This window comes from Mesocricetus auratus, unplaced genomic scaffold (assembly GCF_017639785.1).
Source record: "Mesocricetus auratus isolate SY011 unplaced genomic scaffold, BCM_Maur_2.0 Super-Scaffold_100013, whole genome shotgun sequence".
Lineage (NCBI taxonomy): Eukaryota > Metazoa > Chordata > Mammalia > Rodentia > Cricetidae > Mesocricetus > Mesocricetus auratus.
In genome coordinates, this window is record NW_024429196.1 from 59,152,915 (window position 1) to 59,177,831 (window position 24,917).

The 24,917-nt window shown below is 40.6% G+C and overlaps 1 protein-coding gene across 1 annotated transcript; it reads left to right on the forward strand.

Moving 5' to 3' along the window:
* Window positions 1–814: 814 nt before the first annotated feature.
* On the forward strand, window positions 815–20,469 carry Snrnp48 (small nuclear ribonucleoprotein U11/U12 subunit 48). The gene is made up of 9 exons (XM_005066372.4): window positions 815–1,010; window positions 4,952–5,065; window positions 5,290–5,350; window positions 6,239–6,313; window positions 11,133–11,321; window positions 11,959–12,080; window positions 16,396–16,481; window positions 16,948–17,106; window positions 20,295–20,469. Exons 1-9 carry the CDS (start codon window positions 855–857, stop codon window positions 20,341–20,343), a joined length of 1,011 nt encoding a protein of 336 aa, XP_005066429.1. The 5' UTR covers window positions 815–854; the 3' UTR covers window positions 20,344–20,469.
* Window positions 20,470–24,917: the final 4,448 nt, after the last annotated feature.

Sequence of the window (24,917 nt, forward strand, 5' to 3'; positions counted from 1 at the left end):
CAGAAACAGGCAGATCTCAGGTCTGGTCTCCAAAATGAGTTCCAGGCCAGACAGCCACCTTATGTAGTGACACTGTCTCAGAGAGGGGAGGGTGAACTGGAGAGAGAAGACAGGAGGATGTCCTAAATTAAGAGATTATAACTAATTATAGCCAATTGATTAAACTATAATAAAATCACTATAAGAAGAATATGGCAGAAAACAAACTATACTTTTAGATGATTTTACGAATTTTCTTTTCTCTCTCCCTTCCTTTCTCCCTCCCTCTCTTACTTCCTTCTTCTTTTTTTTTTTTTGTTATTTTTTGAAACAGGGTTTCTCTGTGTAGCTTTGTAACTAACTGGCTTCGAACTCACAGAGATCCACCTGCCTCTGCCTCCCAAGAGCTGGGACCAAGACGTGCACCGGTTTAATTTCTGTTTGATCGTGCATTGCAGTTATGTAGGAAAGGGTTCTGAGGACGTGCATGCTAATATTTGTGATGCAGCGTCAAGAAGTTATGAAGACATTTAGAGTAACTGAAAGTGGCGAAATGCTAATGAGCTAGAGGAAGGCTACGCCACTTTTTTGTTATTCTTTAAGCTTTCTTGCCGATATAAATAATTTTTTAACAAAAACGCTGACGAGGCGTGGGAGATGATGTTCTGGGACGATAAGACACAAGTACAAACCAGCTGTTAAATAAACGAAGTCTTGTCCGGAAGAGCCCGGAACACACCTTTCAAAACTACCGCTCCCGCCCTGCCCGCGGCTCTTCCTTATAGGCTGGTGCCACTCTGGCCCCGCCCACAGCTCCCAGAAGCCCGCGCGCGGCCCGCAGTTCGACTACTTCCTGTGCGAGGCGAGCAGCGACCATGGAGGTTGAGCCTCCTCCTTTGGAGGAGCGGCGGCGGCTGCAGGAGGAGTTGAGTGAGTTCGTAGAGAGCTGCTGCCGGACTCTGGAGGAGGTGACGGCGTCCCTGGGATGGAGCCTGGATCAGCTGGACCCTGGGGACGAGGCGGCGGCCGAGGTGAGGGACGAGGCGGCCCGGCCTCTCCGGGGCCATGGGCTTCTCGTCGAGAGGAAGGCGCGCGTTCGGTCCGGGTCTCTCCGAGCGCTCCACCCCGCTGCGGTGCAGAGGAGCGTAGGGGTCGTTGGATGCATGTCCCGGGGGGTGCTGCTGATGGGTTTGACGATTTGCTTTGTCATCTGTCATAAGGATTCCGCATGGCGTTCAGAGTCAGGGTCAGGAAAGCTGGAGTCGAGTTCTCTTTTCTCTGCCTTAAACCCGGACACCTTCCACTCGGAAAGTACCGGTTCTGGGACGATTAAAGCTGACCCTGAAGAAGTGTATCTGAGTGATCTTGACTTTTGCTCCGATGAGCGCAGGATGAAGGGGAATTTGCATTGCGCAGTGATTTCTTATACCCCCAGCGTTTACTCTACTGCGTTTACTAAACAAGGTTTAAGTCTCACGCCAATGGAAATATTTAAGAGATGTTTGGTTTACATATAAGCTACTCACTATTAAAACTGAAGTGGAAATTAGAAGGAAAATACCCTCCATTGTTCCTTTACAAGTATATTTGGAGTTGCGAATTAACCAATTATAGCTCGTGGATTAAAACCTAGTAACGGTACTGTGTAGAATTTGGGGGAACTGAAAAATTTTGAGCTATGTATTAGATAATTTATGGAATTTCCAGGCCATTGAGCAGGGCCCACTACACCCTTCTATAGCATTGCTTACTCAGCATCAGGGTATTAACACTCACCTAACACTTTGTATAAGGCACACATTACTTAATTTAAAATTCACCCTAACCCTCCGAGGCCAGAATGATTGGCAGCATTCTGTAGATGAGGAAACACAACATCAAAGTGTATACACTGATACTGAATGGCAGCTGGGGTTTGAATGCAGGCCTTCTGACCTCTGAGAATTTGTGTACTTAATTGCTATGTGTAAAACTCCATTGTTAAATCCGTAGATACTGACAGTAAGCTGTGGAGTACACGCTTATCTGATACTCAGAAGAGTAACTGGCTTAAAAAAAAACCTGGGAAATGACATTGATAATTTCTAGAATAGATGCAACCAGATACTTAATGAACCTCCATGTTTCTGTGATACTGCTTAGTGGAAAGCAATGACATGGTAGGGAGCTTCATGGTGGCAGTGAGGGGGATACAGAGAAATGACAGCTGTTGTATTGTCGTGTGGCAAAGTCTGTGATGGGTGGAGTTACAATTTTCGTAGTTCTGGTTACTATAGACTATGGTGGGTCAGCAAATGCTTCTGGAAAAGTGTGTTTTAAAAATCTGCGTGGGTGTGTATGGGGTATGACCTGGGTTATGGATCATTGACTTTTACTTTGTTCAGGGTCTCTTGTCTTGATATTGCATACACCATTCTAGCTGGTCTGTGAGCTTCTGGGCATTTTCCTGTTGCTCTCCTGTCTCATAGTGGGAGCACAGACATTGCAGATGCATATCAACCATGCCCGTCTTTTGCATGGGTTCTGGGAATTTGAACTCAGGGGGCCCTTATGCTTCTTTTACTGAGTCATCTCCCTGGCCCTGCTCAACCCCCCCCCCCCCCCAAATTTCAAAGCTGAAAAGTAAATGAGTAGAATTGGCTAGATGAAGCACAGAGAAAGCATTAGCACACTTGAAATTCCAGGCTTAAATGATAAGATTGGAGAGCTTCAAGTACTTACGGGTGGCTAGAACATTAGGAGGATAGCTGATGGCCAGGCATAGTGGTAGACACCTTTAATCCCAGCATCTGGGAGGCAGACAGATGAATCTCTGTAAATTTGAGCAAGCCTGGTCTACATAGTAGGTTCCAGAGCAACCAGGACACCATAATATACATGCGAATGTTGTAATGGTAGGTAGGTGGTTAGAACCTAAAGGTCCTTGTCAGTCATACTAGAGAATCTTGTTTTATTGTAGTTGTTTGTCTTTTAAATGAGGGCAACAGGGGAGGAGGCATAGGCAAATTTTAAGCCAGGGCATATTCAAATTACATTTGTGTTTTTAATAAGATGTATACCTAATAAAGTAGGTTGGCCTATGGGCATCCCAGGGAGAGATTTATTAATTGGATTAATTAAGGTGGGGAAATTCACTCTGAAGGTGGGTGGCACCATATTATGGGCTGGGCCCTGTATTAAATTAAAGGAAAAAATAACTTAAGCACTAGCGTGTCATACAGTCTTTGCCTCATCCTGTAATTGTGGATGTGAATAGCTACTGCGTTTGCACCTTTGCAGGTGTGACTTCTCTGCAGGATGGATTGTAATCTGGAACTGTGGGCCAGATAAACTCTTCTTAAGTTGCTTTTGCAGGGTGTTTTATCACAAGGGGACAAAAACTAAGAAGGCTTGCAGTGTAAGGTAAAGTCTATGATGGTAGGGAAGCCAAAGCTACAGGGTCTTGAGGCAGTTGGTCATTGCATCTGCAACCAAGAAGCGCAATGAATCTCTGTGTTCAGCCCGCTTTTTCCTTTTGTACAGTTTAGCAACCTGAGCCAGGGAATAGTTCCACCCACAGTCTTCAGCCTCAAAAATTAACCCAGTCAAGATGCTTCTCCATAGATATAGGTTCAAAGACCCTAGGTGATTCTAGGTTTTATCAATTTGACAATTAAGATCAACAATCACACAAATCATGAATATATTGAACTTATTTTTGTTCCTGTTGAACTTTAAGAATAAGGTACTTAATTACTAAAAAGACTAAGGAAAATTTTGTGTGTATATGATGTGGGGTGGTTCAGGATAGTTTTGTGGATCATTTCTCTCTTCTGAGCTCAGGCTCTCAGACTTGATTGGTGAATGCTTTGCCCTCTGAGCCACCTTATTCCTAGTGTAAGGTGCCCGATGAGGTAGATTTGGGGAACAAAAGTATAATGATAATTGAAACCAGAATATTGCTAGGAAACATGTTATCAAACGACAAGAGGTTAATGATTACATGAAATACCAGCATTTAAAAGGGGCAACTGCAGGAAACCAAATAAGAACCAGAGGGGTAGAAATAAACATTTATGAGGAGCTAGATGTGGTGAGGAATAATTGTAATTCCCAGCACAGTGGAGGCTGAGGTGGAAGATGGCCATGAGTGAGTTCAAGGACAGCTTGGGCTACATAGCAGGAGCCTGCCACACAAACAAAACAAAACAAGGGCTGGGGAGGCCACTGAGCTGATAATGTGCTTGCTTCAGAAGCATGAGCATCCCTAGAACCAGCAGCCTCAGTACTGGAGACATGGGGCTTGCTGGCTAGCCAGTCTTGCCCAATTAGGCGAACTTCAGATTAGTAAGAGACCTTGTCTCAAAAAATGAGGTAGAGAGTGACTGAGAAAGACACCTGATGTTGATCTCTGACTTCCACACATGCACATTTACACATGTGCCCCTGTATACATGTGCACATACAAGCAACAAAAGAGAGCAAAGTGTACCAGGAGTCCCAGGATCAAAAGCTCAAATACAAGTATGCTCTTTGGCTTCAGTAGGAGGAAGATTGCTAGTGGCCGGTGTCAGTGAGGTAGTGATGGCAGATTATAGAAATAAACATCAATGACTGTGAGTCTGGGGAGACAGGGAGTCAATCATTAAAAAAGTTAAGCTCAGTTGGGTGATGATGGTGGCCCACACCTTTAATCTGAGCACTTTGTAGGCAGAAGCAAGGAGGATCTCTGTGAGTTCGAGGCCAGCTTAGTTTACAGAGTGAGTTCCAGGATAGCAAAGACCACACAGAGAAACCTTGTCTTGAAAACAAATAAACGAGAAAAAAAGGAAGTAAAACTCTGAAGGGCTGGAGAGAGGACTGAGGCTTTAGACTGATGCATTGAGAGAATTCCCTTTTTTACAAGCACCCACATTGAAGGGAGCTCTGCAGAAAAGGAAGTGCCAGATTGTTGGTTAAATACTATTTTCTTCTTTCTGTTTGATTTTTGCAGGATGAAATCATGATATGCCCTTATGATTCCAATCATCATATGCCTAAATCATCACTAGCAAAGCACATGGAATCTTGCAGATTGAGGAAGCTGGGTTATGCCAAAGAGGAAGAGGTAACACTTGTTTATTACATCACCTGTAATGTAATTTATTCATTTGTAAGTTAGGAGAGTGTATTGTGAGCCCTTGTAGAATAGATAGTACTTTGCCTAACTTCACAAATTGTTAGATAGTTAAATAGTGGTATTATTTATTTCAAATCTTAGAACAGCCAATTGTGAGTCCTTAAGAATACTAGCTAAGGTTTCTTTTTTTTTTTTTTTTTTTTACTGTTTAGGATGAAATGTACAATCCTGCTTTTTTCTATGAGAATTTGAAGATTCCTTCAGTTACTTTGAGTAAGTATATTAGATTATAATTTAAAAATAGTCAAGTTTTTGTGTTAATTTTTCTTTAGCAAAAGAATGGGTATTATAGACATTCTTATGATTAATGATAATAGTATTTAATACACAATGATGATAGTTCATGTAATGTAAAAATAGGACTGGGCTTATCTTAACAGGGAGTGAAAAATCCTGAAGAATTTTGTGTGGTAGAACAGGCATGGTGGCACACACCTTAAATCTCAGCACTAGAGAGGCAGAGGCGAGTGGATCTCTGAGTTTGTGACCTGCCTGGTCTATAGAGCAAGTTCCTGGATAGCCAGGACTGTTACATAGAGAAACCCTGTCTTAAAAAACCAAAACCAAACAATTATATAGTAGGGCACATACCTCCCTTGTGGGTTATAACAAAAATATGATCATGTAGTATTGACTGAAGACTCGAGGAAGGGTGGTAGGATCATGATTCATACAATGTGGAGAGAAGAGAAAGGGAAGATAGAAATAGGATGTGTTCCAGTTATTAGCAGTGTATGGTTAAAGTCTTGATTGACCTTTAGAAGCAGATGCCCTGATTCAACTCAGATATGTAACTTTTGGTGAGATATTGCCCTAGTTATTGCTTACATTTCTTAACTTTTTATGGTACTGGAGACTGAACCTAGAGTCTATTTGCCAGGGACGCACACTATCCCCATCCCTTAAAGATTATGATAAACCTAATACACTTCAAGTGGAGGCTGGACTTTAAGAGATATTAGTTGCTTGAATTTGTACCTGCTAATCCTGAATGCCTGGTTATGTTTTCTGAACTAACTGGAAACTGATCACCTCTTGGGCTGTAGCTAGCTCAGAACTTAATTGAGTTTATAAGCCATGATTCTGATTTTTCTTTTTCAGATAAGGACTCACAGTTCCAGATAATTAAACAAGCTAAAACTGCAGCTGGGAAAGATGGGGATTGTTATAGTCCAAGTAAGTGTTGTTGTAGTTTCAGCTAAGTGGTGAATCAAGGTATTTCTTCTCTCTCATATAAGCATGATACTACTTCTCAAAGAAAACCCTTGTGAAAAGGTTACATTGGAAAAGGATCAGTTTTACATTTAACAGTGGAATAGCTTACATTGTTTCAACTTGATTAATAGCTATTTCCTATTGAGATACACGGGAGGCTCCCTCAAACACCATCTCAGCCAGGGGTACTGTTTTGACATTAACTGATAGGTGTGATTGCCTTGTGGGTAAGTTTTTTAGAAACAAATTATTTAGTGAGTAAGTATATTAGATAAGGGTGTCTTGTTTTGTTCTGTTGGGGTTCAAGTACCCGACCCTGAGAGCTTGAAAATATTGAAATATTCATACTATTCTCTCAGAATATTTCCTCCTAAGTTTGCATTTGTGATCTCTGAGACATTGAATGCCCCAGGAAAGCACAAGCACGGTGGTTATCTGCTTTTGTCTTCATGGGCTTGTAAGGTCTCATGTCTGGCTAAGAGCTGTTTTAAAATGTTTCTGCCTTAAAGTTTGACAAACTAGAAACTATCTGGAAGTGGTTTCTCCTGAGTTGCACTGTGATGGTAGAATGAAGATTTGTTTTGTTCTTGGTCTGTGTATCTTGCGTTCGTTACTTCCAGTAGCCAGAAATATATTTGGGGTAGCACATGCGCCATAACGTGTAGAGGTTCAAGGACGACTTTAGGAAGTCAATTCTCTCCTTCCACAGTGCGGCTTCTGAGGGTTGAACTCATGTGGCCAGACTTGGTGGCAAGGATCTTTACCCACTGAGCCATCTTACCAGCCTAATCATATTTCCTTTCAAGGTTCCCACTTTGGCGCCTGTTGGCTTCAGTTCAGCTTTCAAATTTATAGATCACTGATCTGTGATCACTGAGTCTTTTAGGATCTCTGTTATTTCTGTTTGTTGGCCCTGTTAATAGAGCAGTAGAATTAACTTTTTTCTTTTTTTAAATGAAGGTTCTTTTGAGAGTCTTGACTTTTAAGATACTGACTTGTAGCTGGTTTAGATAGAGTAATGAGTTTGTTTTGGAGTTGAAAGAGTACTTGGCTCATGTAATCCGGTATGTTACAGATAGTAAACAACTGGCTGATAGGGCCAGGCTGAGAAAGTCCTTGTGTGTTTGTTCTCAAAGCCGTTGGTGTTTTCGTTGTTGTTGTCCACTCCCGCCCCTCTTGATTCTTTGAGACAGGGTCTCTGGCCTAGGCTCCCTCAGTCTGACAATGCTCTTACCTCAGCCTCCGTTGGGAATGCTGGAGTTCCTGGTATGTGCCACACACCCAGCTAATCCTTTTATTTTTTAAACTCCTTCACTCCAGAGCTCTTTTGCATGTTTCATTTCTTTTTCCCAGCAAACTTGTGCTATGTTGGAGAATTGTTTTCCTCCATATATGTGAAGAAACATAAAGGAAAGAAACTCACCTTTGCTGGGTGGCTGCAAGGCTGCATCCAGAATGAAATTCTGTCTTGTGTCACAGGCTCTCAGCTGAATTCTATTTTGGGTTACAAATGAACTTCATGTAGTGATAGTCATGGACTGGGGTTCTTTTTGATGTTCAAATGTATTCCATCGTTGTGAGAACATCAGACTGTACACACATGCTCATGTCAGTGCCCTGACCATTCATTTATTGTTTGTCAGTCTAAAAGTAAGCCTGCTACTCACCCTTACATAAGTAACTTGTCAGTTTTTGTTCTTCTGTGTAGCAGAATAGTTGTCTTGTCTTTTGAGAATAGACATGGCAAGTGCTACAGTAACTTGTAGGCATACTGTCTAAGAAAAATAATGTGCAGAAAGTATTAGTATGACATGGGTGAGTTTTATATAAGTAAAAGATTTAGAAAAGGTCACAGGGTGTGACTTTATAGAACTAGACAGTAAAGTTTAGACATCCGAGCTCAGCTCATCACAGAAGCAGTTGTCTTGGTTTTTGTAGTACTGGGAATTGATCTTAGGGCATCTGAGAATTACTTTGAACCCAGTAGAATAAAGAATCTTACTTGATTTTGAATTCATCTTAAGATTTGATTGCTATTTTAATGTCATCTGTAATCCTCTTTTAAAAATGTGCTTAAATCTCATGTAGGGTTCTGCATTTTTTAAAAATCAGGACTATCTTTGTGGTCTACTTATGTCTCAGATATTTTTTGCTTCTGGAACCTGAGAACAAGAATCTCTAACTACTTTCTTACTGATTTATTCAGGTGAACATGATGCGATATGCATTTCTTCATCTTATTAATAGTTTAAGATGCACTAGAATGGAAGTCTTTTGGCAGTGAATGTTTTGTTGTGCCTGTTGTGTCAGTCAGACCTAAGCTCTACTAACCTCCACATGATGGGAACAGCCTAGGCCTAGGTGATTACTGTCTTGTGCAGCTATTTTGACTGGTTTTTGATCATAAGTAATAATTTTATACTTAGTGGTTTACCTTTTTTCTCCAATATTAAGCATTCATGTTGCTTTAAGTTTCATGACACATATTTGAGATGTGGCAAATGGTTTGCTATCAGCGTCCTATAGAAGAACCTTGGAGGGCCATTTGGGTAAATTAGTTTTCTCTCATAGGCCTCGTTTTTATTTTTATTTAATGTTAGGGATTGTCCCTGTGGAGGTGCTCTGTACAGGCATGAGTGCCACACTGAGACAGTTCCTTTGACTAAAATATGTGTGTCATGGGTAAGTTTGCCATGATGGCTAGTGACAACAGGAAGAATGGGCATTAATTAAAGTCTGATTTTGGTGTGATGAGAGTTCTGGAGATGGGACAAGGTGATGATGAGTGCTTATAGTGAAGTCTGGTCCAGTCCTCTGAACTGTATAAGTAAAATTGATAAGAAGGATGAATTGTATTTCATTTCTATTTTACCACAATTTAAAGAATGCAAGAAGAGGACTGACAGCACATAAACATATGGAAACTTTCAGTTTGAAAATTTACACTTCCTATAAATAAAGCTTGCTTAAGTGTGCTTATCCTTTTTTTTTATCACAAATATCTGTTACGAGACATTTAAAATGTAGTTTGTTGTTTAACCTTTTCTGTACTTTTTCTTTTTCAGTAATTGGGGTGAGTATAAAGAGGAATTAGGAACCTGAATGTACTCCTTATTTAAAGATATGCAGTATCCTTTTTTCAAATGATATCCTTTTAAAAGTGTCACTGAAACTTCTGACTTTATCTCAATAATTGTCGCTCTTAGAAGTCTTGGTTTGGAATTTTGATTGCATATATAAGTGTTAGTTTCTATCATAAAGAAGTTTAAGATTAATGAATAAAAGAGAACTTTGAACTTCATTATTGCACTGTTTTTAATTTTGTATTTTTCCTCTCAGATTTTTATAGCTTATATTCAAAGGAATTATTAGGCTTGCCAAAGCCAGTTTTATGTTGTATATTATGTTTAACACCTGGCTACATAAAGTCTTTTGATAGTGCCTCAGCATCAGAGTGATTGGCTGATTTAAGAGGGATTCTCACTGATTTCCAGCCCCTGGTAGCATCGTCCAGGTGTCAAACCCCAGCCTCAGTGCCACTGATCTCTCCTTAGCTTGTGGAGAAGTGTGAAATGTAAAGTCATTCCTTTTTTTCCTTTCTCTTTTTTAATATGCTTAGTTCTGTGTATGCTCTTATTTGGATTCTTCTTTTGCCTCTTATCTGAGATATTAATGAGGTCTGGGGAGAGCTCCTATAACTCTTTTAGGGTGACGTAGCAAACATTAGCCTTCCTTTAGTCATGATGTTCTCTTTGCAGTAGGAAGACTATTTTCAACTGCTTTGTTTATAGTTACAATCATTTTATTTCTTTGAGAATGCTTGAATCTCAAAACAAAATTTTTCTTCGATGTTTTAATACATCATATCAAGGTATTGTATTTACTTATTGTTTGTTCGTGAGCAGATTTTAGAATGATCATAACTAGTTAGGTGTACTGCTGCTACCTTTTCTATTTGTTTAGTTAAGCCAGCATACTTCCTCTTTTGGAAATTAAAACTAGTTTAAATAGTCTTCTCCTGGTCTTAGGAACTTTAAGATTTCTACTTTAAACAAAAAGGTCTCACTGTGTAGCCCACCCAGGTTGACCTCTCGCTGTGTAGGCCTGACTGTGATCTTCCCAATCCTGAGAGCTAGGATTAGTGTGTGCCATCATACTTGGGGCTTAATTTGCATTTTTTGATTCCCTATTCTAGTCATTGCACAGATGTAATGAACTTGAGTATTGAATGTCTATTAATGTTTCATATGAGTTTTTTAAACATATTCATAGTTCCTTAGTTTGTTTTTAGAAGGACTAAAAATGTACATTGCCTACAAAAATATTTTCAGCTTTTATGAGAAAAAAGACATTTGCACAGAAATAATTCCTCCTTTTGTAATAGAGGCCATACTTAAGTTATACAGAGGCTTTCTTAGCCTGTTCCTGTGGCTTGTGCCTGTAGTCCTAGTGACTTGGGAAGCTGAAGCAGAAGAATCCCTTGAAGCTCAGAGTCTTCACCAACCTGGCAAACATGGCAAGACATCATCATGAAGGGAAAACAGACTTTCTGATGAGCAAGCCTTTTCCTGTGGTTATTACTGCCTGGTTTCATGGACCCTGTCTTAATCTTGTGTGGAGAGAATAGCAGACATCCATGGACATTACCATTTATCACATCCTTTTTATTTTTTTATGTAAAAAAGTAGCTTGTGTTAATGTTGCATTGATGCACATACTTAAAGGAAGTGTAAGTCTATGTGCATCACCCCTCATTTACTCTTGTCTTATTCTCTCTTAGGAATGTACTCTTCATTGCCTGTTGAAGTTCCTCTGAATCACAAACGATCTGTTTGTGACCTTACCCAAGCAGATCGTCTTGCCCTTTATGATTTTGTCATTGAGGAGACAAAGAAAAAGCGATCGGGTTCTCAAGTCATTGAAAACGACAGCGATCTGTTTGTAGACTTGGCTGCTAAAGTCAATCAAGGTTTAAGATGAATATCATTCCTTACATTTCTTGGCATTCTATCTCATGAGTGTTAGTAAAGTGATTTCATTTTTGTGCCATTTGAGGTGGGGTAAGATGGTTGGCTTTGTATCCTCTATCTCATATTGATTTTATTAATTAATGGGATTACTTATGAATGGAGTTTTACTTTAACTTCTACTTTAAATAGTTCCACCTGTAAAATTGCTAGTTTTATGTAATCTGTGGACTTGAACAATTCTGTGTTTACCTAATGGGTTAAAAGAGTGGTTAAAAATAGCCTGCTTGTGTACATAATATAGAATATTTTGAAACTTTTTGTGTGTTACCTTGAAAAGGATTATTCCTAACTGTAAGTTCTTAATTTAAAAGTGGGAATAGATAGATCAGTGGTTAAGAGCTTGTAATGCTCTTGCAAAGGACTCAAGTTTGGTTCTCAGTATCCCCATTGGGTGGCTCATAGCTGCCTGTAACTCCTGCTCCAAGGGACCAGATGGCGTCCTCTGGACTCCTCAGACACCCTCACTCACATGGACAAACCCACAAACAGATGCATAATATAATATATACTATATATATTACATACATATGTGAATTTAAAACTTCTAAGGATGTAATAATTTTATTCTTTCATTAGATAATAGCCGAAAAAGTCCAAAATCTTACCTGGAAATCTTGGCAGAAGTGAGAGATTACAAAAGAAGACGCCAATCCTACAGAGCCAAGAATGTTCATATAACCAAAAAGTCATACACTGAGGTAAGTGTCACATAATCTTATAGCACTTGTGTTGAGGATAAATATTTCCCATTGTTTTCTAAGTCTGTTTTATGCCCTTGGAGGTTTTTCTGAAATGTCCTGAGTTAGTAAAGTATGAGACTCTTAATCCCTGGGTTGTGGGTTCATGCCCCATGTTGGGTGCCAAAAAATGTAAATGGAGTTCTTAATTGGTCTAAATAATAAAAACTTAAGAGTCAGAAATAGAGGAAAACACTGAGAGCCCAGAGAGAAGAAGGAACAAGCCACAGCCACACCTTACCTCCTTAGCATCTCAGCAGACAAAAGTGCAAGTTTCTGTTTCTCCCTGCTTATATCCTCTTTCTGTCCAGCCATATCACTTCCTGTTTCTGCCCAGACATCTCACTTCCTGTCTGTCTGTACAGACCTCCAGACCTCTATGGTTAGCTAGTGGCAAGCTTCATTCTCTGACCTTCAGACAGGCTTTATTTAAGCAAGATAACACCGCAATGCCATACCTCTTTTGTATTTGCCCAGTGTTCACAGGCCTACCTCCTTGTCAGACAAAGGCTTCCCTAGGTGCTGACATCATCTGTGGAGATTGTATAACCTTTAAAGACACCACTTTTTGAGAAAGTGGTATTTTGTTGTCATGAGAGTATAACTTTGGGCTTTTTCCTGTCCTTGGCTTGAGAGAGGGTGGGTAATGAGTTGCGGCTGGCTCTCTATATTGTCCTCTCTGTCCTGGAACTCAATATGTAGATCATGCTGGTATCAAACACACAGATCCTCCTTGCTTCTAATTCCTGAATGCTGGAATTAAAGTATGCCACCATGTTCCTTGGCTTGAGTTGACTCTGCTATTTGCCATTGACTTGCATGAATTATTTGAGCTTTTTTATTTTATTTTAGATTTTATTTTGTGTATGCCTGAGTATATATGTATGCATTATGTATGTTTAGGTGTTCATATACACCAGAAGAGAGTGTTGGATCTGGAACTGGAGTTACAGATGCTCGTGAGCCATCATGTGGCTGCTGGGAATTGAAATGGGTCCTCTTGAAGACTAGCCAATGCTTATAGCACCCTTTCCAGCCCCTGCTGAGCTTTCTTAGATTCTGGGAGAAACCCCACCTCCTTTTTACAATAGTACAACCTTTGCAGGGTTATCATGAAGATCAGTCAGTGTGCTACAAACCCTCAGCCAGGCAGTGGCAGCGCACATCTTTAATACCAGCACTAGGGAAGCAGAAGCAGGCGAATCTCTTTGAGTTTGAAGCCAGCCTGCTCTACGAGTGAGTTCCAACATAGGTAAAGCTAGCTATACAGAGAAACCCTGTCTCAAAAAGAGAGAGAGAGAGAGAAACAGAAAAAGAAATTCCTCAGTAAATGTTAGCTACTACTTTTTGCATAAATATTTTCAATATTATTTTTATTTCATGTGTGAGTGTTTTGCTTGTGTCTGTGTCAGTGTGCCACATGTGCAGAGGCCAGAAGAGTATGTCAGATCACTGAGAGTTGGAGTTACAAATGCTTGTGAGCTGCCATGTGGATGCTGGGAACTGAATGCAGGTCTTCTGCAAGACAAATCAGTGCTCCCAACTGCTGACTTGTCTCCCCAGCCTCTTTTGCAGAGACTTTAACATGCTTTCACTACTTTACCAGATATTGAGGCTGAGATTTTTTTAATTTTTATTAGTCAATTCATGGACTCATTCATTCACTGAGACAGGTTCTCTCACTGTATGTAACCCAGAGCTCGGGCTGTCCTGGAACTCATTCTCAGCAGTCTTCTTTCTGGCCTCCTGAGAGTTTATGTCCCTTAACAGTCTACGTCCTGCCTCTACACTAGTAATTTACCCCTTTTTCTGACTTTGCTTGCATTTTACTCTTCCTAGCTTCTGTTTTATGCCTTGCATAATTTTTGTTTGCTCTGGATTAGAACCTGAATTTTGGCAAGGTTCAGCAAAAAGTTACAGATTATAGTTATTATGTATGCACACTGCTGTAGGGTCTGCAGAGGTGATGGCAAGAAGATATCATCTGAACTTTCAGTGCTAAGAGTGAACCATGTTCCAGATTGTGTGTGTGCTAAAGTATGAGGGAGCAGTGGTTCTTTTTTAAAAGGTTAGATTGGTGAGGTCTTATAGGCCACAGCTCTGAGGGGAAAAGGAAGCAAGGAAGCTTAAGGATACTTCCTGACCTTTTTGTGTGTGGCAGAGCTGTGCTAGGTGGGTTCTAGGTGGTTGTCTAAGTTAGGGTTTCTATTGCTGTGTAAAGACACCATGACCTCTTCTAAAGGAAACATTTAATTGTGGATGGGTTACAGTTCAGAGGTTTAGTTCATTATCATCATGTTGGAAAGCATCTCAGTATGCAGACAGACGTGGTGCTGGAGAAGTTCTGAGTTCTACATCTGGATCGGCAGGCAGTTGGAAGAGAGTGACATTGGCCTGTCTTGAGCTTCTGAGACACACTTTCTCCAAGACCACACATCCAATAATTCTGTGGGAGCCATTTTCATTTAACCAGCAGACTTCAGTGAGCTCATGTAGAGTTATCAAAAAGTAGTAATGAGCTGCTCGAGAGATACTGGAGCTGGCATGTGACTGCCGGGGTGTGTGGCTTATGCCCCTCTGCTGGCTCAGCCTGGGCTGCTGGGTTTCCATAGGAAAGTATATAGTGGACCAGAAGTAGGGCTAAGGATTATCAGCTGGACAGCAGCGGGTATTGCTGAGTACAGATTTTAAAACATTGACAGTCTTTTGGGGATGACTGGAGATTAGGGTTCTGTGGAAACTGCCTATTGTGCTCACTGAGGCCTCTACTGTGTGGTTTCCTGAAGTCATGGAAGACGTTGGCATTGTTCTGTGTTTAGCTTTTGAGCTATGGAAAGTTTCTCTGAGGGAGGGAAAAACTGCAATCAGGTCTGAACTGTAGTGACTTTCTTTGTTGTTTGTTTTTGCGACAGGGTTTCTCTGTGTAGTTCTGACTGTCCTGGAATTCACTATGTAGACCAGCCTGGCCTTGAAATCAAAGAGATCTGCCTGCCTCTGTCTCCCAAGTGCTGAGATTAAAGACATGGGCTACTTCACAATCCTCTGTAGTGTCTTTCTTTGGTAATTGCCCCCATTTCCTATTCTTTGAAACATTTCCTTGTTGGCAGGAGAGAAGTGTCAGCTCTGTTTTGGTTTTATCTGTCTTCCCTGGGACTAGTCCTGTGCTTGATAGTGTAAGTAAGATAGAAAAAACTTTCAAGTTTTTCTCAGAGCTTATGGACTTGACTCTGGAGGAGCATCTGTGAAGTAACTGTAATGTTTCACACCCTGTCTTTAATCTTGGTTTAATTATAAGGTTTAAAAACCATGTCTCATACAGAAGTTTTAAGACTAGGAGCAGCACTAAGAATTCTGCACAACTTTTCATTGTAGGTGTTGTGCTTTGTATACTCACCATTCTTATCCAACCCTCCCTTTTTGTTCCTTCATTCTTTTTTAATTTTAAAAATTTTACTGTAACATGATAGGTTTCATTCTGATGTTTTTGTATGCATGTGCCATCATTGTTTGCTATTCATAAACTCCTCATTGTCTTCTCTTGTCTCTGCCCCCTCCCTCACCTCAAATAGTCCCTCCTTCTGCCTTCATGTCACTTGTATTCCATTACTCTATCTCTCTTTATCCGCCTGCCCTTTTTCGAAAGTGTTTCACTGTGTAGCCCAGTGTATTTTAGAATTCCTTTCGTCGTGGGATTATAGGCATAGCCACCCAGCCACTATTTTTCCTTTCTGTACATATTTTACTATTCTGTATCTGTACATTTTTTTCCTTGCATTATCCAAGAATAAGTTCCATACATCGTGATTCTTTATCCCAAAATAGTATGTGTGTATTCCCAAAGAATAAGGCTAATTTCTTAAATAATCATAGCATAGCTCCAACTTGAAATTTAACAGTGAAATAGTACTGCCACCTACCATTTATTCACCACTGTGACAAGTGCCTTTTTTATAGTTCCTAAATACATGCATCTCATAGTCCATTATATCATAGCCCTTAGTAAAAGATTTTATTTTTAATTACATATAGGTGTGTGGTTACATCCATATGAGTGCAGGTGCCCCCCAAGGAGGCCAGAAGAGGGCATCAGATCCCCAAATCTTGAGTTATAGGTGGTTGTGAGCCATACCACGTGGATGCTAGGAACCAAACTTGGTCTTCGGAAGAGCGCAGATGCTTTTAACCCTGAGCCATCCCTCTAGCCCCTTTTTCTAGTTTTATGTTCTTAAGTTTTAAGGAAACTTCCTTATCTGAAGTTGGTTTTGCTTCTTCCCAGGTAATTCGGGACGTGATAAAGGTGCACATGGAGGAGCTCAGTAACCACTGGCAAGAGCAGGAGAGAGCAGAGGATGGTGCTGAAAAGTGTGTCATGTCTTTCTGATGAAGCCTTTGCTTATTTAATTCTCTTTATATTGAACCCAGGAGCATGCACTTGCTGTGTAGTGTGTCTCTCATGTGCTGTAATTGTGTGTCTGACTTAAAGTAGTGTCTTTTTAATGTATCACCTATATGTACTACTAAACCATAGCGTTTCCAAGACTCTTGGTAACATACTGTGATTCATTGGTGCTTGTTTATTGCCAGTGCTTAGAATTACTGTTCTTAAGAGTTGTGATGTTGCCAGGCATAGGGATATGCAACCTTGATAGGGAAATAGAAGTAAGTTATATTATAGGGGCTGTTTATCCGAATGCTACTTTTGTGGAATATTAGATTATGCTTGTTTATTTACACCCTAGCCATTGATGTGATACAGAAAGGTATACATTAGGTCAATGAGTACAATGGAGAACTGATGGATGTTCCTTTCTGTATTTATTTACTGCAGGAATGAAGAAAGGCGGTCAGCATCGGTAGACTCACGGCAGTCTGGTGGAAGTTATTTGGATGTGGAAAATTCAAGACATAGAAGGGCTAGGAGTAGGAGTCCACACAAACGAAAAAGAAATAAGGATAAAAATTCCGAGTCGAGAAGAAGGAAAGAGAGGTGCGTCTGTGTACCCATGAATTATCCAGTATTGTTGACTTTGTTGTAGAATGCAGGAAAATAAATTGTAGGAATAAGTTAAGTTACGGGAGGAATTCATGCAGTTCTTCAAATTCACCATTGCTTGGTTCATAGACTACCCCTGTAGAGTTGGTAGTTCCTAGTCCTGTGTACACAGCAAAACATCGCCCTCCCCCAGCCCCTTTTCTAGAGACTTATGCATCGTAGGCTATAACTTCAGTCTGTATATGTATATGTATATGTATATGTATATGTATATGTATATGTATATGTATATGTATATGTATATGTAGACAGAACTTCACTGTGTTACCCAATCTGGCCTTGACCTCACTAGAGAGCCAAGGCAGGCCTTGACCTTGTGATCCTCTTGCCTCTGCCTGCCAAGTAGCCTGGGTTATAAACTTGTACCACCAGGTGACTGTCTGGTGCCTCCCCCCCTTTTTTTTTAAATCACTTCTTAACCTGACATGAAAGTAATGTCTGGATAAGACAATGTTATGATATTTGCTTAGACCTTTCTTCTGTTCATATTGTTTTCTCGTGTTTCTCATTGTTCATGCTAATTCTCCAGTTGAAATATTGTTAGAATCAAACACATCCAATTTTTATCCATAAATTTTACTCTTGGTAGTATAATTTTAATAACTAGGAGATATGAATTAATGTTAAATAATAAGTTAAAATTATCTAATCTTGTATGCCAGCTGCTTACTGTGCATCCCCCTGGGTGTCACATTTACTAGGGCTCTGACTGTCTCTTAGTCTGTCCTTCTTCCCCAGTATTCCTGTCCTGGTTGGTGGGATAACCCTCTCAAATTTACCTAAGCTGGGAATCAGGTAGTCATTTACTGCTTACCCTCTGGTCAGGTCCAAATTCCTTTCCATTCTGCTATGTGCCTCCCTTCTGTTCCTGTTGCTGTCTGTCTAGATTAGAGAATAACAGTTGCATTTTGGGTTGCTGCAAATGTCTCTAAACTCACACTCTGTGAATCCATTTCTTATGTGCTGCCCAAGTGAATTCTCTTAAAACTCGACAGCAGACTTCACATTCCTTTGAGTGGCTTTCAGCACTTAGCATCAGTTTCTGCTTGTTTCTTGTACTTTCTGTTACCCCATGGAGTGCACAGTCTGCCCTGGCTAGCCTGACTTGAGTTTTCATCAACATCTATGCCATTTATACTGTGCCCTAATTTATTTGTTTGTTTGTTTGTTTATTTTTGGTGCTTTGGTAAAGTATTGTCTTTTCCTGAGCCCTATTTTACTTCATCAAAAAGGACAGTCTTAACTAGTACATTATTGTTTGCTGTACTATCTTCCCAAGAGAGTCTTAGCTCCTGGAAGACAGGATCTGTGTCCTACTTAGTTTTGTTGTTATTGTTTGTTTGTTTGTTGCTGTTGTTTCTTTGTTTTTGTTTTGTTTTTGTTTTGTTTTTCTGAGACAGGGTCTCACTGGGTAGCTCTGGTTGTTGTGGAACTCACTGTATAGACCAAGCTGGTCTTAAACTCACAGAGATCTACCTGTCTCTGCCTTCCAACTGCTGGGATTAAAGTTATGCACCATATGCCTGGCTCTTAGTTTGGTGTGCTCAGTGTTGTTAAACACTAGACTTTCACTTGTGTCTCTAGGGTCACTGCTAAACAATTAGTGAATCTTTTTTTAAAAAGTTATTTGCCAGACTGTGGTGGTACACACCTTTGATCCCAGTACTCAGGAGGCAGAGGCAGGTGGATATCTTGAGTTCAAGACTAGGATGGTAAATAAAGTGAGTTCCAGGATAGCCAGGGCTGCTATACAGAGAAACCCTGTCTCAAAAAGAAAATACAAAAGTGTGTGTGCTTGCATGAGCTTATTTCATCCAGTGTGTGCAGCTACCTATGGAGGCCAGAAGAAGGCACTGGATGTCCTGGAACTGTAGCTATGCATACTTGTGAGCTGCCTGGATGAGGGGAACTGAACCCTGGTCCTCTGCAAGAGCAGCAAACATTCGCGCCATCTCTCTAGCCCTGGAAAGCTTTTTGTATTGGCCTGACAGTTTTGCTAATTGTACTCTCATTCAGTCTGTATGTCTGAAGCTAGCTGTGATTTAGTTCTCTTATGAAGATGAAAGGCTTGTTTAGTTACCCCCGATTCCCACAGATGAACTCTTGCCCGTCTAGTAGAAACTGTACTTTGACTCTTTTCAGAGTTGACATGATTTTCCTCTTGTTGAGCATGTCTTAAGTCCAGTTAGAGAGCTTCTGGTTATCAAGGTATTTCTGCCATTCCTGTACCTTTAGGGCTATTGTGCCATGCTGGTCATTGCTGTGGTTCAGAGCTGGATAGGACTGTTGGTTGCTTCCCTCCTTTGGAAACTTGCATAGTGCCTTCTGGTACCCTGAAAGCTAGTCTCAAGGAGAAGGCATTTATTCCTGTCAGTTCCAGCTCAGTGTCTCTGGCCCTGTGTCTGAAGTACATGGTGTCTTCAATAGGGACTTACCTCCCACCTCTGAGGGGCAGCCAACCTGTAATGTTTTGGGAGTTTTTTAGGCAACTTTCACCAACAACTCAAAAGAAAGCTTTTCATGACTGGTGTTGGGGTTTTGTTAGGTGGTCTTTGGTTTGGTTCTAGAGGGAACATTGTCAGCCCAGATGAGAAAATTTCATATAAATCATATATTTGTAAAGAGACTTAGGTGTAGTATGGTTTTGTTTTTGTTTTATTAACTAGTTAATAGTATCATTCCTTGTAACTTTTTTCAGACATCTTTATTATTTTGCCCTCTTTTGTATTTATCTCCCTTCCTCTCCCTAATTAGAGCCTCCTCATTTTGCTTACCTGTATTTTAATCTTGATCTTAATTTTAGTAATTTGACTTTCCCTTTTTATTCATAAAGTCTTGTCAGCTGGGAGTGGTGATGTGTGTCTTAAATCTCAGTACTCAGGAGGCAGAGGCAGGTGATCTCTGAGTTCAAGGCCAGCCTGGTGTACATAGTAAGTTCTAAGCTAGCTGGAGCTATATAGTGAGACTGTTCTCCCCCTCAATAAAAAAAGTATTATTCAGTTCTGAATGCATGTTTTAACTTACTATAGTTATGTCTGGTAAAAATATATTACTGTTGAATTATTAGAAAGCTCTAGTATTAAAATGTCTCTTATTTATAATTTTATGCCTATTTATTTCAGGGATGGAGAAAGACATCATAGTCATAAAAGAAGAAAGCAAAAAATATAAAAAGTGTGACTGCAGTAATTATGCTTATGGAGTAAATATGCTGATGTTTTAAATCTTTGCATAGGAGAAAATGGCTGTTATGATCGTGTAATACTCATTATTTTAATAAATGCTTCAAACCATGAATCAAAATTGTACCCTACAGGTTTATATTTTCCTTAATATTTTAATATATTCTTATTACTATTTGTTTTATTGTTTCAGTAATTTATCAGTTTTCTTGTTTTGCAAATCAGTACTTTAAATGGGTAAATTATACATGAAAGTCTCATTGTAAAAAGTCACAGGTGAGACTAGATTCTACCCTAGCAGTGACTACTGTCTGTCACTCCACTGGAGAATTGTATAGGGGAACACAGTTTAATTGTCTTTCTGAATGGGGAATGACCTGTGTTCACATGGATAGATCTTTAAAATGTAATACTAAGGGGGGAATGGTAAGTGGTGGGTATAAAATAAGTTAGCATTAGATCTATGTGAGAAACAATACTATGTATTTCTTTTTCTTTTCTTTTCTTTTTTTTTTTTTTTTTTTTTTGGTTTTTACGAGACAGGGTTTCTCTGTATTGTTTTGGAGGCTATCGGTCCAGCCTGGCCTCGAACTCACAGAGATCCGCCTGCCTCTGCCTCCTGAGTGCTGGGATTAAAGGCATGCGCCACCACCGCTCGGCTTCTTTTTCTTTTCAGCATCGCTTTTTTATTTTATTTTAGAAACAATCTTTTTTACATATCAATCCCCCCATTCCCTCGACCTCCCATCTTCCCATGCCCCCACCGACCCCCCAATCCACTACTCCCCAAGGATAGTGAGGCCCTCCACGGGGGACCATCAAGCTCCCTCACATCATCTGGGGGAGGGCCTAGACTCTCTTTCTTATTTCTGAGCTGCAATAGTATCCCTCCATAGGTAATGGGCTCCCAAAGTCCATTTCTACTCGAGGGGTAAACACTGGTTCCACTGTTAGAGGTCCCATAGACTTCCCTGGCCTCCTAGCTAGCATCCACATTCAGAGGGCTTGGTTCAGTCCAATGCTGGTTCCCCAGATTTACTACTAGGGTCTCCGTGCTCTCACTACATCAGGTCAGCTGTTCCTGGGTTTCTCCAGCACAGTCTTGGCTCCTTTGCTCATCCCTCCTCCCTTTCACCAACTGGATTCCAGGAATATGGCTCAGTGTTTAACTGTGGGTGCCTGCTTCTACTATGTGTTTCTTATGGATATATATGTATATGGTTATTTTTAAAGGTTTATTAGAAGCTATTCCAAATTCCTAATAACATGTGGGAAAGGATGTAGAAGAAATTGGGGTAGATAACAGGATTGAGAGGTTTGTCAAAGGAAACGTGGGCTTGTAAAGAATATATATTCATGTTGCATTTGGTAATAAAAATTGCTATCATTTTGTATCTTGCTTGAAGTACTGTGCTCATTTTAAATACATTTCATGAAATGTGGCTAGTGGATCTGCACAAGCACCTTAATGTCTAGACTGTTCTGCTGCCTCCAGACATTGTGTTCTTCCCTTATAGTCTCTACCCTAATGTAGAGCAGCCAGAGCTGTAATTATGCTGTAAATTATGATTTCTACCAACTAGGACTGACTGGAGAGTAAGACTGGATAGCTCATTTTATAGAACAAATAAATGGGAAGGAGCGGTGTGGAAGAAATGGGGACAAATAAGGCAGGATGGAGAAAGGAAAAGGCTAAGTTGCGCGAAACATTCCTTACAGGTTTTTAAGTGTACAGTCAGCTGATTGTGCTATCATCAATTGGATTTCTCTTTCCCACAGCTCTTGGCAGCGGGAGTGCCTCAGCGTGAGCTCTGCCTTCTTTGACAGAGGAGTGTTTTGTGTTTATTTTTACCTTTGAGCCCAGGTTGTGTCAGTCTTCCAAGTACTGGGATTATAGGTGTGTGTCACCATGCTTGGTGACTTCACATTTTCAGTTGATCTTGTGTATGTTGGTAGCACATTCCTTTTTATTGATGGATACTATGTTCTATTTTATCTAGAATAATTTTGATCAGATTGAAAGGCTGGGGAGATGCTTAGTCAAGGTCTTGCCGTGTTGGATTCCATCCCCAGAACCCACGGTTTATAATCCCAGTTCCAGGAAAGTCAAGATAGGTGAATCCCTGGGATTTGCTGTCCTGCCAGCCTAGCTTACATGGTGGGCTTCATGTTCACTGAGAGACTGAACAAAAAACAAGGTGGATGCTGCCTGGAGATTGGCCTCTGGCCTCCACATGCATGTACATAGATGTGAAGGTACACCCACACACAGAACACACAAAACCGAAGGACATAGGAGTTAAGGTGATACTCATACAGAATTGCTGCTTTTGTGAATCAAAACCTTACAAATTAGCAGTTTAACTTTGGATGCTCAACTTACAATTTTGTTGTAAATTATGATTTCTACCAACTAGGACTGACTGGAGAGTAAGACTGGATAGCTCATTTTATAGAACAAATAAATGGGAAGGAGCGGTGTGGAAGAAATGGGGACAAATAAGGCAGGATGGAGAAAGGAAAAGGCTAAGTTGCGCGAAACATTCCTTACAGGTTTTTAAGTGTACAGTCAGCTGATGGAGGTGTGGAGTTTGTAAAATAAGAACAAGAGGCGCTTAGGCCAGTTTCCTACCATTTGTACTTCTGACTGCGGCGCTATGTGCGCCTGGAGAGCAAGGCTTCTGCAACTATAGCACCTGTGCCTGACAGCAGCTCTAATTTGTTATTTTAAATACGACAGCATCTTCAGACCCAGCATCTTGTACCTAGTATTGTTTTATGAATTGCTGCTGTTAGTCATTTCTGTATCTGCCCCTTCTCCTCTTGTGCGTGCTGTGACCAAACGCAGGTCTTATTCACGCATGCACTAGGCAAGTGCTTTGCCACCGACGGGCATACCAGCATTTTTGTTGTTTTAAAGACAGTCTCACTGTGTAGCCCAGGTTAGCATCAGACTTATAGTCCTGGCTCTACCTCCAGCGCGTGTCGTGTCTATTCAGACCTGACTCTCCCACCAGCATTTCTAATCTCAGTATTTTTTTTCTCCCTGAATTTGTTAAGTACACTAAGAATAGTTAATGCTTACTATGTACCCAGTGGCTAACTCCTGAGACTTAAAACACTCAGTTTGATGGCACACAAAATGCTGAGGCAGGAGGATTGGTTGAACACAGGAAACCCTGACTCCATAGGCATGGGTGCTGTACTCTGGGTGACTGGTATTACATTCTTTTTTAGGTGAGAAAGAATGAGGCAAGTATGCCTTTCAGTCACAGTAAGAATTTCTCTAATAGAAGGATAAAAGCAGCCAAGAATTGGTTTTATAGCCAGAAGGTGGCAGGTGCACCAAACACTCAATACCCAGGGACTGAGGCAAAAGATTTGTTTGAGCTCCAAAGTTTGAAACTAGCTTAGGTAACGTAAGTGAGATCGTTTCTATTAACTGAACTTTAATAGTATTACGTGGATAAGTTTAAAACCCCTAGAGTATAGCAAGAATTTAAGCTATGTTGTGTAGCAAGGAGTTCGAAGAGGAAAATTATTGCCTTAATGTGTTGTTTAATGTTTAAAGGTTTGTAAACAGCTTGTACTCATGTTTCATGATTTGCTTGCACATCATGGTAGGGGAAATAAGCTTAGCTCCCATTTTCAAGGACAGACATTGTGAGACCTGGGAAGAGGTATGCTCATGTATGAAGGATAACTTGGGGATCAGACACTGTATGCCCCATATGTGGCCACTGTGTACGGGAAGGGCACTCAGTGAGCGGGGCTGATTAGTTGAAAGAACTCTCTCACCCTTAGTTCTCTCAGCAGGTTTCACTGTGTAGATGGAGGGACTGGCTGCAAGCATGTGCCACCATGAGCATGTGCTCCCTTGTTGAAACAACTGTAAGTCTTGAAATTGTTCCTAGGAAGCAAAAAACAAAAGCTTTCAGGACATTTCTGAAATGTCCAGGGCTCAATTGATCATTAAGGAGCAGCTGTGTTGGGAGGCGCAGCTTGCAGTGAATCTGCCGGCAAGAGTTTAAAAGGCAGCTGCCCTCGTTCAGCACAACGTAATTTTGCTTACCTTATCTAGGAATTTCACTTTCTCAGCTACTTTGTTAACCAGCGACTTCAAAAGCCATCTGTAATTTTGCTGGGTCAGTGACAATGGGCCCATTCCCCGTTCATCTTTTTTTTTTTTTTAACTAAAGCAACAGAGCCAAGCAGCCATGGATTGAAAAGCTCTGAACTCATGGACTGAGGTAAAGTTTTTGTCCTTATTTAAGTAATTCCTCAGGTGTCTTGCCACATCAATGTGAAGCTGCCTAGCAAACACCATACAAACAAGCCCTTCGAAAAAAGGAGCCAGTTGATAATATATTTTTTCTTCTTTTAAAATGTTTCGTGACTAGAGAGATGGCTCAGTGGTTAAGAGCACTGACTGCTCTTTCCAGAGGTCCAGGGTTCCATTCCCAGCACCTTCCTGTTGGCTTACAACCACCCATAACTCCTGTCCCTTAGATCTGAATCCTTTTTTGACACCTCCAACACCAGGCACCACATAGCTCTGGCTGT